Here is a 16,290-nt window from a genome sequence, read left to right as displayed (position 1 = left end):
TCTAATGATGGGAAGAAGTAACTAGAAAATATGCTATCCAGCAACTGTCATTTGGAGCCCAACAAGAAAATTAAACCTGAGGAAGAGCAGCAGGGGTGGGGGAACTAATATATTAGGAACTGGGGGAGGGGATAAGAAGATACCTTTCTTATAGATAAGTTATAAGCCACTATTATGGCCAAAAAGCAGTATATAAGTCTAATAAAACAAATATACTAGTAATTGTACAATTGGTGGTAGAGAGTGCCCTCAAGTCATAGCTGACTTATGGTGACCCTTGGTGGGGTTTTCAAGGCAAGAGACTAACAGAGGTGGTTTGACATTGTCTGCCTCTGCAGCCCTGGAACAATTACAATGATAAAAAGAGTGCTTGTTTTGATTGCAGAGACTGAGAGCCAAACTACAAGTGACGTCTTACACAGGTTGGACACTAGTCGGCTTCCCTCAAGTTTTGATGGAAAATGTAGGCATCCTGGTCTTGCAGCAGTAATGGAGAGCCAAGCTGTAAAACAAGGGCGCCTACATTTCCCATCAAAACTTGAGGGAAGCTGACAAGTGTCCAACCTGTGTAAGGCGTCACTTGTAGTTTGGCTCTAAGTAGAGTCCATTCTCTCAGCTGACTAATTAAGGTTCATCTGAGGAATGCCACAGGCTCCTCAGTTCACAGGAAAGAATGAATTAAACTGAGAAACAGAAGCCTATTTAAAGAAGGGGAAACTAGAAAAGTGACCACAGCAAGGAGAAGCAGGATTTGATTTTGATTTGTCCTTCAGTGTACTCGACCCACTTCTTTGGCATTACTTCAGTTGACTTTACATGTATTATGCAGTAGTTGTTGTTTATGCCTTAATAAACCAGTTAATCTTCAAAATGCCATAGCAACTTTTCTAAGTTGTTACTAGATGATTCTTTGTCTATCATCCTTTCTTTAAAAAAATAGCACCCACACCTTTTTGTTAAAGAGGTATATATCCATGTTAGGGATTTGTTGCAAACCCTGTGACTTTAAGTGCATATGTTCCTGGAACATTTCACTGTAGATGTCCAAATCAGATGAGATCCAGTTTTAGGAAGGACATAAGTTTGCTATCATTTACAACTTGGTGATCAGCTAGCTATAAAACTTAGATGAAGAGGGAGTTTACCTCTAACTATTGTTCTTTCATTGGCCCTTTGTGGCGTACGACATTACCCTTATCGCTCTCTATAATTAGATGTAGTTTATTTATTTATTTAAAATATTTATTAGCTGCCTTTCCACCAAAAAGGAGCTCAAGGCAGCTTACAGTATAAGAAATGTTGGTCCTGCAACAGTGAGCTGCAAAGGGGTCATCCCAAATATGTGACTGCACAGAGAGCACTTCAAGAATAATTCAAACAAGCAGCCACATTATATTGGTAATGTTATACCGAAAAACTAGTAACGTCATTCTGCTTGATGAAGAGCTGTGTGACAAGACAGTCCGCATGTTTCTACACCAAGAAAATTTGGTACAGTAAGCAGTACCTATTAACAGCACACAATTGTCCATGTGAACTCTTGGCTTGAAAGGGTTTTCTAATGTTTATTATCCCAGACAAGTTTAGTAACGTGTCATGCCACTCTATTAGACTTTCAGTCATGGTCGCTAATAGACATCTACATATAGGAACAGTTTTATTGTTGCCAATAATTGAATGGCCTGTCATTCTTAATTGTTTTCTCGCTGTACAAAGGCTGGTTTTCAGTTTGAACACTGACTTCAACATCCTTTTATGAATGCAAAAAACCCTCCAGCTATTATTATACTTGCCCCTTGAAGCTCCCTTCTGAAAATACTTTTTTGTGCAATTGTTACTGTATTCAGAGAAGCAAAGGAAAAGCAGCATTTGTATCATGACAAGCATCTTCTGTTTGCATGAACTGGCAATGTGTTATTGTGTTTGCATGCTATTGTTTTTGCTGACTCAGCCCTAGCCCATTGATTAGAGCTCTGTCTCGTTGTGGTTCAGACCGCACTGCAGTAGTTTGCAATACCTGACTGAGGATAATTTATGGATGGATAAGTGCAGGTTTGTCTCTGTGTAAAAAGCAGCAAATTAGGCCAGAGAATGTGTAATCAACTTTGACTAACTTGGGTTAAAGGTTGTAGGAAACAAATTAAGCTAAAATATTGTACATTTAACTAACTTATTCAGGCAAAAGAAGAATTGTTCATATGGAAGCACATATATGAGATTCGGAAAAATGTTTTGGAGCAGGAGTACTTTAACGAAGTAGTTCTGCAAGCGATACGTTTCTTACCCTTTTGCTTTTGAGGCTTGACCAGTTGAATTAGACCCCATGATTACATGCACTATTGTGGCAGTGCTGGATCACTCAGGGATGTATGGCACAACACAATGACCAGGTAGACAGATCAGATTTCAGTCTATGTATAGCAAAAGTTTTTATTCCTAAAGAAGAGAGAAAAAATATTTTCAAGTTTAAGAATCAAAGATATTCCACAATCAAATGATGTGTCTCCTGGATTTTTGTTTGTACTGGCCTAGCACATTGGGATGGTGAAGCTCTTACTGCAAGATAGCACTAACTTCTTTATGGAGGCTGACCATTTGTGAAGGAGTTGGATTGAGTGACGAAACAGACCCAGTACTATGAAGAATAGCTTTTTGTTGACATTAAAGGGACAGCCTTGTAATACATGTACTTCTAAGTTATGTAACACCACTATTCTCGCTCAAAGGATCATTTCCCAAATGCCTCCCCCCTCATTTTTACGCATATCAGAAAGCTGGCAGCCTTCTGTATGTTGTGTTTACTTACTTCGAAATAACCTGCACTTCACTGGCTTCTAAAGCAAGTGTGATGATTTCACTGAATATTTATCTTCCTGATAGGTGGTTATGCTGAGAATAGAGGGGAAGCAGTGCACTGGCATTTAGTGTTTAGAAGCAACCCCAAAAGAATAAGTGGGTCACTATAAGGATATAGCGATGAAACCCACTGTTATGGCCATATGACTTGAAAGCAGAAAGGGTGGCTTTCCTTTTAGCTAAAGGTATATTTATCCTATAATACGCGGCCTAGAATATTTATTTATTTAGAAAATTTAGTTACCACTTCTCCAGAAACCTGTTCAGGGCACTTCCCAATTCAAAACAAATCTTACTACTTGCAGTATAAAGCAGGATGTGCACTAGAATGTCCTTTAGTGGTGATGTGTGTGCATTTATATGGATCCCTGAGATTTAACTTCTTGGGTGAAGACGAGCATAATATGTATAAAGCATTGAGGCTGGTTTAGAAGTAATTGCACTACATTGAGTTCAAACATAAATTTTCTCCTCTGTAGCCAAGCTTGGAGGGAAAAAAGTTCTGCAAATTTGCATAACAAACTGGCTGTTGGGTATAGGAATAGGGTTCCTAGGTGCCCGCCAGTGGCGTGCGACGAAGACCTTGCTGCTGGCCCGAGGTAAGTGCCAGCCCTCCCCCTCCTGCTAGGAGGGTATAGAGACCTGGAAACCCTACATAGTGTTGATTGGATGATGCTTGTGATGTCACTAAGGCAATTCCCCAGATCAGCTTTAAAAATATTGCTGTATTGAAAAAAAAGACAGAGGAGAAATTCATAAATAGTAATTGTTTGTTTGTTTTTTAAAAGGTGTCAAATGTTGGATAAGGTAGGACAGAACAGTGAAAAATTAAGCCAAGGATCAGGTATCCAGAACCTGGACATACAGTCAGGTACCAGGACTAGTAGAAATAGCACAGTCTTCACAAGTTTGCCAGGCCCCCTTACCCTCGCAGCGGGATCCAGCACTCACCTTTTCTTTGCTTCATGCATGCAATGACCACTTCGGCCAGTTTGGGGCCCAAATTGGCCCACTATGAAGTGCAGAAGCGCTCCCTGGCCTGTGTGATGACATCGCTCCCAGGAGGCGGAGAGTGGGAACAGGGGATCCCCCTGCCCTCCCTGGAAAACTTGGATCCTTACTTCACACTGTGAAGAAACTGCTCAGACTGAAGGATTTAACCAGCAGGAAGCAATAAATTTACCTCTAGACGAAATTTTATTGACCCTTTAATCAACTGCTTCTAGCATTTCATTTATCTGTATGGTGAGTCCTTCTGTTGTACAAGTGGAAGAAAGCTGGATTCAGGCCACAGGTAAAGAGGCTCCCATTACCTCTCAGTTTAAGTTTAACTTAATCTCCGTAGATCTGGCAGGCCAGTGTGTGTGTGTGTGTGTGTGTGTGTATACTATGTGTCTGATAGAGATAGTGATTTGACAAGTACGGAAAATAAACTGATCAGCATTGAGACATATTGAATAGTGTCTCCTGAGCATGCAAAAACAGACCATCCCTGGCTCATACAAACAATGACAGCTCAATTAGATCTGATGATGTAACTAATCATCTACAGTGAAAAACAAAAACTGTTGGCAACAAATTGGAGGGGTAGGGAAGTGCTAATGGGACGACAGCAACAGTGGCAGGGTGTGCGTGGTGGTAAGAACCATAGGGTATCAACTCCAACCCTCTGTACCCTAAGGGAGGATAATCAGCCCTCCCCTATCAGGATCCACAGTCTAGACCACTGTGTACCACCATGCCTAAAATACTTGTGACTTTTAAACAAGTCAAGCACAAGAGTCATCGCTCATGCTTCAGGGGAAGGCAAAAAATAAACATTTACTTGATTTTAAATTCATTTATGTTTTTGTTTTGGTCCATTTTGCATTTTTATTGTCACGATTTTCTTTGGGTTTCTCTTTTTTTACAGTTCTTTTGGGCTCCTTTTTTGAGACTGTTTGATGCGTTGGCTTCCCATCTGCTGCTTGTAACCATCTCAGCCATAAGTTGTGAGTGAGCCATCATGATGCTTCTTGGTCTTTTATTTTCTACTTGCTTTCTTTAATTATTATTAGTGTTCAGAATTACATTTGCTTTGGTTTTGCTTTTCATGATATAATTTTTGCTTTTCAGGACTGGGAGATATATCAGTGTTTGATGTATAGATCAATTGTCTTCTGGGCTCAGAAGCGGTGATAAGTTAGGGTTCAGTCATATGAGTAAGGCTGCCAGGCCTCCCGCCAGTTACTTCCATTGCCTGCCCCTGCTCTAAGCGGCAGTGAGAGAAAAATAAAACAAAAAATACTGGCATCCTCCCTTCTGGCATATCACTTCTGAATAAAACCCAGAAGTGGCTGTGGGTAGCTCTAGGAATTGCCAGAAATTACCATAGTTTCTGGTGATTCCTAGGGCTACCCATTGTCACTTCTAGGTAAGGTTATCAGATCTCACCTACTATCATGCCAGAGTTCACCTGGCAACTGGCAGGGGGTGGGGAAACTTTCTGAGTCATGGAGAGGCTCAGCTGGCTGGTGAGGGGAAATGGTGGGAATGAGGTGGGGAATAGTGCCAGCATCACAGCATGCTGATGTCACTCCCTGTACACCTAGAAGTGATGTTAGCACATCCCCAGGAAATGCCAGGTATGCTATAGCATTTGGAGAAATGCTATGGTTTAACTGCTATTTCCTCCCCCCCCCCACTAGCCAGCTGAACAGCAGTTGAAGCTTCAGTTGGTGGGAGGGGGATCCCCTGTCCCAGCTGGGGGAATGTTAAGCCTACTTCAGAGTTGTACCTGGAAGTGATGTAGTGACAATGATTCTGGTGGCACACCCCTACATGTCCCCCTCCCTGACCCTTACGTTGGTTGCCAGGCTCAGCTTGGCAACCATACAATTGAGGGACTAAAGTAAAAATAAATGTAATAATTTATTGCCAAACTATCAGTCTTCTCATAGCTTCCCTGAATGTTCTCTAACTCCTACTGTTTATAGCGTCTCCCTTCTAGCCAGTGGGGATCCTCTGTTAACTCCATCCTCTATGTCCATTTAAGAACGTGTCTCTAATGTCAGAGGACCTAATTACGTAATTAAGAGAAAAAGAATATTAACTAATCCAGCACACCTAAAAGCTGATATAGCAGTACTCCAAGAAACACATCTTCATTCAAAGAACAATACAGAGTTAAAAGCTAAATGGATTCAACACCAATACCATGCAAAAGGATCATCCAAATCCAGAGGTGTCTCTATCTTAATCTCTAAATCTTATCAATTACCAGCACAAAAGCACATGCATAGACCCAAATGGCAGATACTTATTTATTAAAGGAAAATTAGAAAATCAACTTACACTTGCTTCAATTTACGCCCCTAATTCCAATCAAATTAACTCAACAGAGAAAATCTTAAATAAACTTAATAAATTTCAGGAAGGAGAAACAATAATTGGAGCAGACCTTAATTGCATCATCAATTACAATCTAGACAAATCACATCATAATCAAAATAAATCCAAAAATAAGAAACAAAATACTGAATTGGCTACCTTATTGAAAAAATTCCACTTAATAGATATTTAGTGTCACATGCATATTCAGGAAAAAGACTATACATACTACTCATGAAGACACAACACACATACCCACATTGACTATATTCTTGTCACTGAAAAAATAAAAAACAATGTAATTAAATCACAAATTGGAAACATCACTTGCTCAGATCATGCATGGACTTCTTGTTTAATCACATCGGGCTTACAGGATAACCCAGAAAAACAATGGACCTTAAACAAAATGTTAATATTCAATGAAAGCACATCCAAATTAATTGAACAAGCTATAATGAACTACCTTAAGGATAATAGCTCTGAAGAAATTGCTCTGCATATGGAATGGGATGCACTCAAAGCAGTAATAAGAGGCCACCTTATATCAATATCAGCATTTGAAAACAAAAATAGGAGAAAACAAAAACAGGCAATATTTGAAAAAATCAAAATATTAGAACAACAACACAAAGAGACAGGAAGTAATGAAATATACTGAAAACTAATACATCAGCGTAAAATATTAGAAACAACAGAAACCAATCAAATTCAGAAAAATTTATTATATTTGAAACAAAAACACTGGTTTCACTCACCCAAACAACTACAATTATTAGCATGGAGAATAAAAAAGAGCCTTCAGAATAATAACAGCAACTCAAGATCCCAAAGGAGTAATATCTAATAAACCAAAAGATATCTTACAGAATTTCAGAAATTTCTATACGAACCTATACTCTTCTAAAAACCCATCCATTGAAAACAGTCAAGAATATATCCATGCAAATAAGCCAGATTAAACAAATAAAAGAAGCACATCGACAGTTAATAAATATCCCGATCACAATTAAAGAAACTCAAGAAGCTATACAGAGATAAAAAAAACAGTAAAACAGCAGGTCTGGATGGTTACCCATCAGAGTTCTACAAAAAATTCACTACAATCATTGCCCAACCCTTGACAGAGTTTTACAACAATTTATTAGATACAGGACAGCAAACTCCAACATGGAGCAATGCAACAACAATTGTTATTCCAAAACTGGGAAAAGATCCACTTAATCCAGCTTCCTACTGACCCATTTCCCTGTTAAATCAAGATTACAAAATTTTTACAGCCATCATAACCCATCGTTTAAACACTTTTATAGGACAATACATACATCAGGATCAATCAGGATTCATACCGGAGAGAGACATCACAGACAACATACACAAACCCCTAAATATACTGGCTACATGCAAACAATACAAAACAGAATCACTTTTACTTTCATTAGACATTGAAAAAACATTTGATTTGCTAGAATCAACTTATCTTTACTCACTTTTGAAACACATGGATTTTGGAAATAAAGTTATCCAAGCTATAAGCACTGTCATGGCCCAGTCTGAGGGTGGGGTCTCCTCGGGAGGAGAGGAACCTCGTGTAGCCAGCCAGGACTCCTCAGGAGAAGAGGAGTTCTGTGTAGCCAGCCCTAGCCCTGACTCAGCAGAAGCCGGCAATCAGGAGCAGCAGCTGCTGGCTGATCAGAGCTTACAGCCCGCAGCTGAGACACCAGCACCCTCTGGCCCCAATACCACAGGGGAAGTTCAGCCAGGGACATCCCAGGTTACAGATGCAGCCAAGGGCCTCCACCCCCCAGGTTCACCCACACCCAAAGAACGCCGCAGACAACGCCAGAGACTGGAACTGCAGGAGAGACGGCGCAGTGCTCGTCTCCTGAGCCGACACCAGCTGCTGGAGAGTGATGATGAGTAGCATCAGGATGGAGCCCCAGCAGCTGGCTGAAAACCATGCCTGGCTATAAAAGCCAGTCAGGTGCAACTGCCAGGCGTGGAAGCAACGTGTCAATTACCTGCAGCCACTTCCGGGTACCTTGCGTCTTGCTCTTGCCTGCACCTTGCCTTGATACCCTCGTGCTCTGACCTACGTACTGGACTTGGCTTGGCTTTTTGGATCCTGGACACACCCCTGGCATTTACCTTGGGATCTGACTACGGACTGGACCGGGCTTGTGACTCTTGAACACTCCTTGGCTTTGTGTTAGTACCTGGGCTACCAGCTTGGGCGGGCCCAGCCCATGACAACCACGATATATTCACATGCAAAAGCACAGGTCATGACGAACAATAAACTATCAGAAGAGAGGGACCAGACAAGAGTGTCCTTTTTCACCACTCATTTTTGCCATAGCACTTGAACCTCTAGCCGCAGAAATCCAAAACAATAACCAAATTCATGGAATAAAAATAGCATCCAAACCCCATAAACTCAGCATCTTCGCAGATGACATGCTTTTATACATTACCAAATGAAACTCAACTTTACCTCAACTACAAAAATCCTTAGATTTATTTGCACAAATATCAGGACTAACTATCAACGTCTCGAAATATATACTCCCTATCAATCTATCACAAGCAACAAAAGACAAAATTAGAGCATCCTACAAATTCCAATGGGTAACTAAATTCTACCATATTTAGGAATTAACATTCCTTCTAACCTAGAACATCTTACAAAATACAACCATACCCCCAAAATTAAAGCTATTAAAAATGGCATTTTAATGGAACAAACAACAGTATTCCTAGTACGATAAATTTCATTTAATTAAAGCTTTTATTCTCCCTAAACTAACCTTTCTATTTCGTGCAATACCTATCTCATTCCCCCATAGCATGATAAATCAATGGCAAACAATGCTTAACAACTTCCTTTGGAATTACAAAAAAATGAGAGTATTATTTTATGACTCAGACAAAATACTAATAATGGTGGTTTTAAATACCCAGACATATCATTATATATGAATGCCATTCAACTTTCAAAAATAATATGAATACTAAAAAACAAAGAAGACCCAGCTTGGACCCAGATACTAGAACCTCTCTATACCCCCATGTCTCTCCAAGAAATTTTATGGAGTAAAAATAATCTTCATCCAATTCAAATCAATGACAATATATTTTTGACAAATCTACTTAAAACCTGGGATAAATTAAGACCAAAAGTAACCCCTAACATATCAAGATTCACTGCTATTTTGTCACAAGAATGGTTCCCTCCAGGAAATAATAAATCAACCCATAACCAATGGAAACTATTTGACAACAAAAGACTAATTGATATAGCATCACACAAAGGTTTATTAACTAAAATTGAACTAGAAAAAAATTGAGAACACCATACCTTGCTTCACCTACTTGCAGTTATCCCACATGGCGTACCAAATCAAATTAACAGAGATAATATGTAAGCCAAAAACTGCATTTGAGAAATCCTAGATTCTAATGAAAAAAAGAAAGGAACCATCTCAAAAATTTACAAAATTCTTACTGATATAAACAAACCAAAAATGTTTAAATATCAAAGTAAATGGCATCAAGATTGTAATATAACTATAACTGCAGATCAATGGAAAGAAATCGGGACCTCTGGACAATTTAATTCCTAAGAAATAAATACAAAGCTTCAAACTTTCAAAATTATGATACGGTGGTACTTAACACCAAAAAAATTATCAGTAATTCACTCATCTAGCTCACCCTCATGTTGGAAGAAGTGTAGTAAGTAACATTGGATTTTACGCGCACTGCTGGTGGCAGTGCCCAATTCTTAACAAATTTTGGGAAGAAATCATACAACGAATTGAACAAATAAAGTATAAAATCCCATTACAGCCTCAATTAATATTTTTAAACCTATGGCACAATATTGAGAGTCCAGCAATAAGACATGACCTAATAGCAAAGACACTGATAGCCTCACATTGGAACAATCAAACACCCCCTGCATCAAAACAATGGCTTTTAAAAGTATGGTATCAAATTATTATTGAAAAAATTCCAGCTAACTTGCAACAAGATGCCATACCTACAAGGTCAACTACATTTTTTGAAAAATGGTGGCCCTTTTTTGAATATATCAATAGAGAAGAGATACAGTCTTCGAAACAATTATATCAAAACATTCTTAATCAGTAAACATAGTTACCAAATATCATGTATATAGTTAATGTTATCAACAACAAGCCACATAACGAAAGGCTTAAGTTGTATGTCTCGATACAAGTTGTAAGTTGCATGTTTTTGTGTTCTGTATAAAAGTTATAATAAATAAATAAAAATAAATAAATTTAAGGACATGTCTCGGAATTAAAACAGTCACTACAGTGGTGTCAGGCACCTATGGGTTCAGGTACTAGAACAGCAGGATTAGAGTCCAGTGACACCTTAGAGACCATCAAGATTTTCAGGATATAAGTTTTCAGATACCTATAGGATTATAGGCACCTATAGGGTTTTGTTGGATAGAAAACTTTTATGATTTAAGAATAGCCCTCTTTCTCTCTATTGTTACATTCAGGTCTAGCTTCTTATGCAAGAACAAAATATGCTAATGGCTGTTCAGGACCATCAGATAACTTCCTCCTAAGGCAGACAGCATGTAATATGTACCTGAAATTCAAGCTATTTTATTGCTGAAACCCTGGCCACAGCAGCAGAGATGGTTTGACTGATAAAACAAAACATGTTATTTAATTCAGGTTCATCTTTGGGAAGTTTTTTTTTTTAATTAGAGGTCACCATTTCAAATTGAATGTTAAGAAACCCTATGAGGAATTTTGCTCCTGGTCATGGAGCTTGTACTAGTTGATATGTGATTTTGTGCAATTTTGTACTCAAGAAATAAATCTGCATGGTTATACTTAATTATTGTCATGTTTTGAAGATAAGATTAGTGGAAATAGTGCATTATAGACCTTACAGCTAACATTCTTAGAGCCTTTTTGAAGTATAGAAACCATAGCTGATCCTGGTTTTTACTCTGACCTTTTACTTAAAAAAAAAAGCGCTCTACAGTATGACAATAAAAATAACAAACAAGACCAATTGAGTCAATAATAGAACAATAATAAACAGCAGAAATACATTGAAAACAACAGCCCAAAATAGAAACAGCATTAATCTTTCACCAAGTGGACAGGATTCCTCAGTTGCCCAAGGAACTCCAGAACAGCACAGCTTTAATGGCAGACCAACGGCCAGGGGACCAGGAGGTTTCTTGGGGCACGCCTCGTGCGATGTGTGACGCAGCTTACAGGGAACTGCTTGTTTTCAACCGGAAGTGAATGTTGCCAGAATAAATTAGAACCATCTGTTGAAACAGTGTGTATGGACGGACCTTACAGATGGATCCTGGATTAAGCAACTGAAAGAACTAAAAAGTATTCCCAAGGATGAGATATTCGAGGGCAGTTTCTATTGTTGTCTGTACAGAGACAGGTACCATAGTGGCCTTTCCAAATACTGTAAAGTTGAAGTCTGCTTTTCCATTTCATACACAGGTGAAGAATTGTTGGTGGACTCTGTCGACTCAAGCTCGAAGCAGCATCCTTCAGGGACATTTGTTTTAATTAACATTATATCCCATCATGTAGTCACTAAGTTTTGAGTTATGATTGGCTTGTCCACTGGGAAATAACTCTTAACCCATAACCAGCATAGCTGCTTAAGGCAGCTGTGCAGGTTAACAGATGTATATTAAAATAGTTTATGGCACACAGTGATAAAATAAACATAAATTACGCTGCCAGTTCTTGACAGGTTATAATTGTTTTTTTTCCTTTCCCATCAGCCGCGTAATGTTGCTGGTTTCCGGGGAACAGTCCGCTATGCTTCTGTGAATGCACACAAAAACAGAGTGAGTGCTTTTTCCCTTTTTTCCTTGTTTTATTGGAGCAGTTGAAAGAAAGAGCAGAATTATTTCCTGTAGCTATGCAAAAGATACAGGAGCCAATTCTGGGACAAGTTGTCTTACAAAGTAACAGCTCCTGTGTGTTTTGTATTTTATTATATGAACAGAATGACACAAGTACACATAAACAAGGGATTTTATGCATTCAGTGGGGCTTCCATATATTGTTGCCAAAAAGTAATTTCCCTGCCCTGCATCACAAGCTGCTTTTCAAACAGAGAATGAAATGCAGTGTGTGGGGCTGAAAATTTTAAGCAAGTTTGTTATGTGGACTGGTGTTAAGACCAGTTCGTGCCTAACCATAGAATGGGACATCATTTCATCACAGGAAGAAGTACCCACCCGTACTTTCTCTCAACATCAACATCACTCCACACCTGAAGATCTGGAAGCCTGCCCTTCCCCTTGATAAGTGAACCAGCAAAGTGGGGAACCAGGAACCCCCTTTGAATCCCTTTGCTTCTGTTCCTCCCATAATCACCCCTCAGGACATTAGACCAGATAATGTAGTGCTCACCTAAAATCTCATGACATCCCATCTCCTGCATCTACTCAGGAAGAGCGTGCTAAACATCAGCACCATACTAAGTATACCAGGAATGGTGGGCAGTCAGGACCACTGAGCATAAGAAACCTCAGTTATGACTTGTCAGTTGTTGGTGCAACCTTTGTCTAGATCAGCTCCTGTTTCTTGCACCCCAGGACCCTGACCTTGAATAAGTTTATTGGTATCCTGGATAGCTCCAATTCCTGACTGGGGTTCTAGCTGCCAGACCTTGACAGTCAGCTATTCTAAGTGGCTGAACTGGACTATGTCCTGTCTGATTGGGAACAGGACAATTGGGGCTGTAATTAATCAATAAAAATGTATTGCAGGATCACACTGCAGGTCTATCTAATCTGGTGTTCTGTTGCCCATGGCAACCAGCCAGATGCTTCTGAAAGATATGAAGGTGACGGTCTTCCTGTTTGACCCCAGCAACTGATGTTCAGAGGTTCACTGCCTTTGCCATGTAACGATCCTGGTTTACAGCTGTTGCATTGATAGGCCTGTCATTTGTTTAAGAGCCATCTGAGATATTATCCATTATCACATCTTGTGATAGTGAATTTTATAAATCAAACATACATTTTTGAAGAAACAATTGGGGAACTGTGAGGACTTATGAGAGGCATCTCATTTCCCCTTGCGTCCCCCTTCCCTACACTATTTTCTCTTTCTTTCATTGTGACAACCCCATATTCTGTCCCCTATCCATGTTTCCCTCTTCTTCCCACCCATCCACTGGCCTATTTTTTATCTACACCCCCAGGCTTCAGCTTTACTTATTATTTATTTAATTCATACTCCAACTTTCTCACCAATAGGGACCCAAAGCATCTAGTATTGTTCTCTCCTGCATTTTATCCTCACTACAACCATGAGGTAGATTAGGCTGAGGGAATGATTGGGCCAAAGTCATAGAAACATAGAGCTGGAAAAAAAGCAAAGAGTCCAGTAGCACCTTTAAGACTAACCAACTTTATTGCAGCATAACCTTTCAAGAGCCACAGCTCTCTTCATCAGATGCATCTGACGAAGAGAGCTGTGGCTCTCGAAATCTTATGCTACAATAAAGTTGGTTAGTCTTAAAGGTGCTACTGGACTCTTTGCTATTTTGCTACTGCAGACTAACATGGCTAACTACCCCAAGAATCATCTAGTCCAATCCCCTGCACAGTGCTACTCCCCCACTTCCCCCCACTGCTCAGAGGAAGACAAAAAACCTCTGGAGGCCTGGAGGAAAATTCCTTCCTGACCCCAAAGTGGTGATTGATATTACTTTGGCTATATGAGAAAGGGCCACAAGAGCCAAACACCTGCTCATCTCTTCCTAACTCTCCCAATCTGCCTAAATTCATACTGAGTCATAGAATCAGCATTGCTATCAGATAGCCATCTAGCCTCTTCTTAAAAACCTCCAAAGAAAGAGAACCCACCACCTCCTGAGGAAACCTCTTCCGCTGGGGAACTATTCTAACTGTCAGGAAGTTCTTCCTAATGTTCAGCTGAAAACTATTTTGCTTTAATTTTAACCCACTCATTCTGGTCCATCCCTCTGGTGCAACAGAAAACGATTCTACTCCATCCTCTATGTGACAGCCACAGCCTTCAGATGCTTGAAGATGACTATCCTATCCCCTCTTAGTTGTCTCCTCTCCTGGCTAAATATACCCAGCTCCTTCGACCTTTCCTCATAGGACTTGGTCTCCTGACCCCTCACCATCTTTGTTGCCCTCCTCTGGTCATGCTCTAGTTTGTCAACTTCCTTCTTAAACTGTGGTGCCCCAAACTGAACATTGTACTCCCAAGTGAGGTCTAACCAGAGCCGAGTAAAGTGATACTATCATTTTGCGTGATCTGGACACTGTACTTCTGTTGATACAGTGCAAAATCACATTTGCCTTTTTAGCTACCGCACTGCAGACTGATGTTCAGTGTATGATCTACTAAGACTCCTAGATCCTTTTCACGTACACTATTGCCAAGACAAGTCTCCCTATATGCCTTTAATTTTTCCTACCTAAATGCAGAACTTTAAATTTATCTCCACTGAAATTCATTTTTTTTAGTTTTAGTCCAGTTTTCCAGCCTGTCAAGATCATCTTGAATCCTGCCTCTGTCTTCTACTGTATTTGCAATTCTCCCAATTTAGTATCATCTGCAGATTTAATAAGCATTCTCTTTATTCCTTCATCCAAGTCATTTATAAAGATGTTGAACAACTCAGGGCCCAGGACAGATCCTTGAGGCACTCCACCTGCCACTCCTCCAAGAGAATGAGGAACCATTTACAAGCACCTTTTGGGTGCGATCTGTCAACCAGTTACAAATCCACCTAACAGTAGTAGGATCCAAACCAGATTTTACCAATTTATCAACAAGAATATAATGTGAAACTTTGTCAAAAGCCTTATTAAAATCAAGATAAACTAGGTCCACAACTTTCTCCTGCTCCAACAAGTTGTAAGTCTCTTTAAAAAGGATATATGGTTAGTCTGACATGACTTGTTCTTGAGGAACCTGTGCTTAGTCTCTTAGACAGCTATCTTTTCTAAATGCTCCAGGACTGATCATTTGATGACAGGAAGCTTTCAGGGCCGAGTGGGGACTTGACACTCTAGCCACTACACTATGTTAGTTCTCAACTTTTCCTCCTTTCTTCCCTTTTGTCAGCCTTTCCCTGGGAAAAGTGCAGCCAAGTTGCAAAAGTCATGTGGTAACAAGTCACTCAGAGTTGTGTGGTAGCTACCACTAGGCCTGACCAAGTCACACAAGTTGCCACTGGGCTCAGGCAAATTGCACGGCATTAAATTTTCTGGTAGCCTCCATTAGATCTAGGTGAGTCAAACAAATTGCATGATGATTGCTGCTGGCTCCTATGAGTTCTCCATCCAAGGCAGGATGGAGGGTTGCATGGGTGGATTGGGCAGCTAATCCAGCCCTGAAAAGGGCCCTGTTGCTTCATCCCTTCCTCTTATCAACCGAAACCCAGACTTGCAGTATTGTTGTGGTTCATTGTTGTGTCTTCTGTGCAGTCCCACATGGGACCTGCACATTCACAGGCCAGCCGCAGATATTCCAAAGCACCTCAACACGCGAGACATTCACCTAGCCTTTTCATGCGCTTTCCCCCCAAGCGCGGCTATAAAAGACAGGGGAAGCAGCTCCCTCCCTCAGTTCTTCTTTTGCAGCTGCTGAAGAAGGATGTCTCCATCACCATCCATTTCACCATCTACAGCTATTTCCCCGCTGCCGCCTTCTCTGGTATGGCCTGCTGAAAGGCATAGAGATTCCCTGGCTCCATCTGACAATAAAGATCAACTGGAACTGGCTCATCATCAAAGATGCCCTCAGTTCCATTATTCTCTGTATGGTTCCCCTTATCATTACTATGCATATGGATGTGAAGGCTCATTGGATATGTACCCATCTCTTCATTACTTCTTCCATAACAGAGATCCTTATGTGCCAGTTCACTCAGAACCAAGGCATAAAGCAAAATCTAAAACAGTTCCCACTACAGTTCCAGAAGACAATACTGCTCCGGAACTGATGTTGAACCCTGTCACACAGTCCGATGACAACTCCGATATGA

At 40.1% G+C, this 16,290-nt stretch overlaps 1 protein-coding gene across 1 annotated transcript in view; it reads left to right on the top strand.

Moving 5' to 3' along the window:
- The window catches only part of TTBK1 (tau tubulin kinase 1), a 137,381-nt gene that overhangs the window by 55,534 nt on the left and 65,557 nt on the right, over positions 1 to 16,290 (top strand). Inside the window, exon 6 of the mRNA XM_054994565.1 lies at positions 12,032 to 12,097. Within this exon, the coding sequence (XP_054850540.1) occupies positions 12,032 to 12,097 (66 nt within the window). The remainder of the gene's footprint in view (positions 1 to 12,031; positions 12,098 to 16,290) is intronic.

This window comes from Eublepharis macularius, chromosome 1, assembly GCF_028583425.1.
Source record: "Eublepharis macularius isolate TG4126 chromosome 1, MPM_Emac_v1.0, whole genome shotgun sequence".
Classification (NCBI taxonomy): Eukaryota; Metazoa; Chordata; class Lepidosauria; order Squamata; family Eublepharidae; genus Eublepharis; species Eublepharis macularius.
Note: the sequence above shows the minus strand (reverse complement) of the source record. Positions and strands in the feature narration are given on the sequence as shown.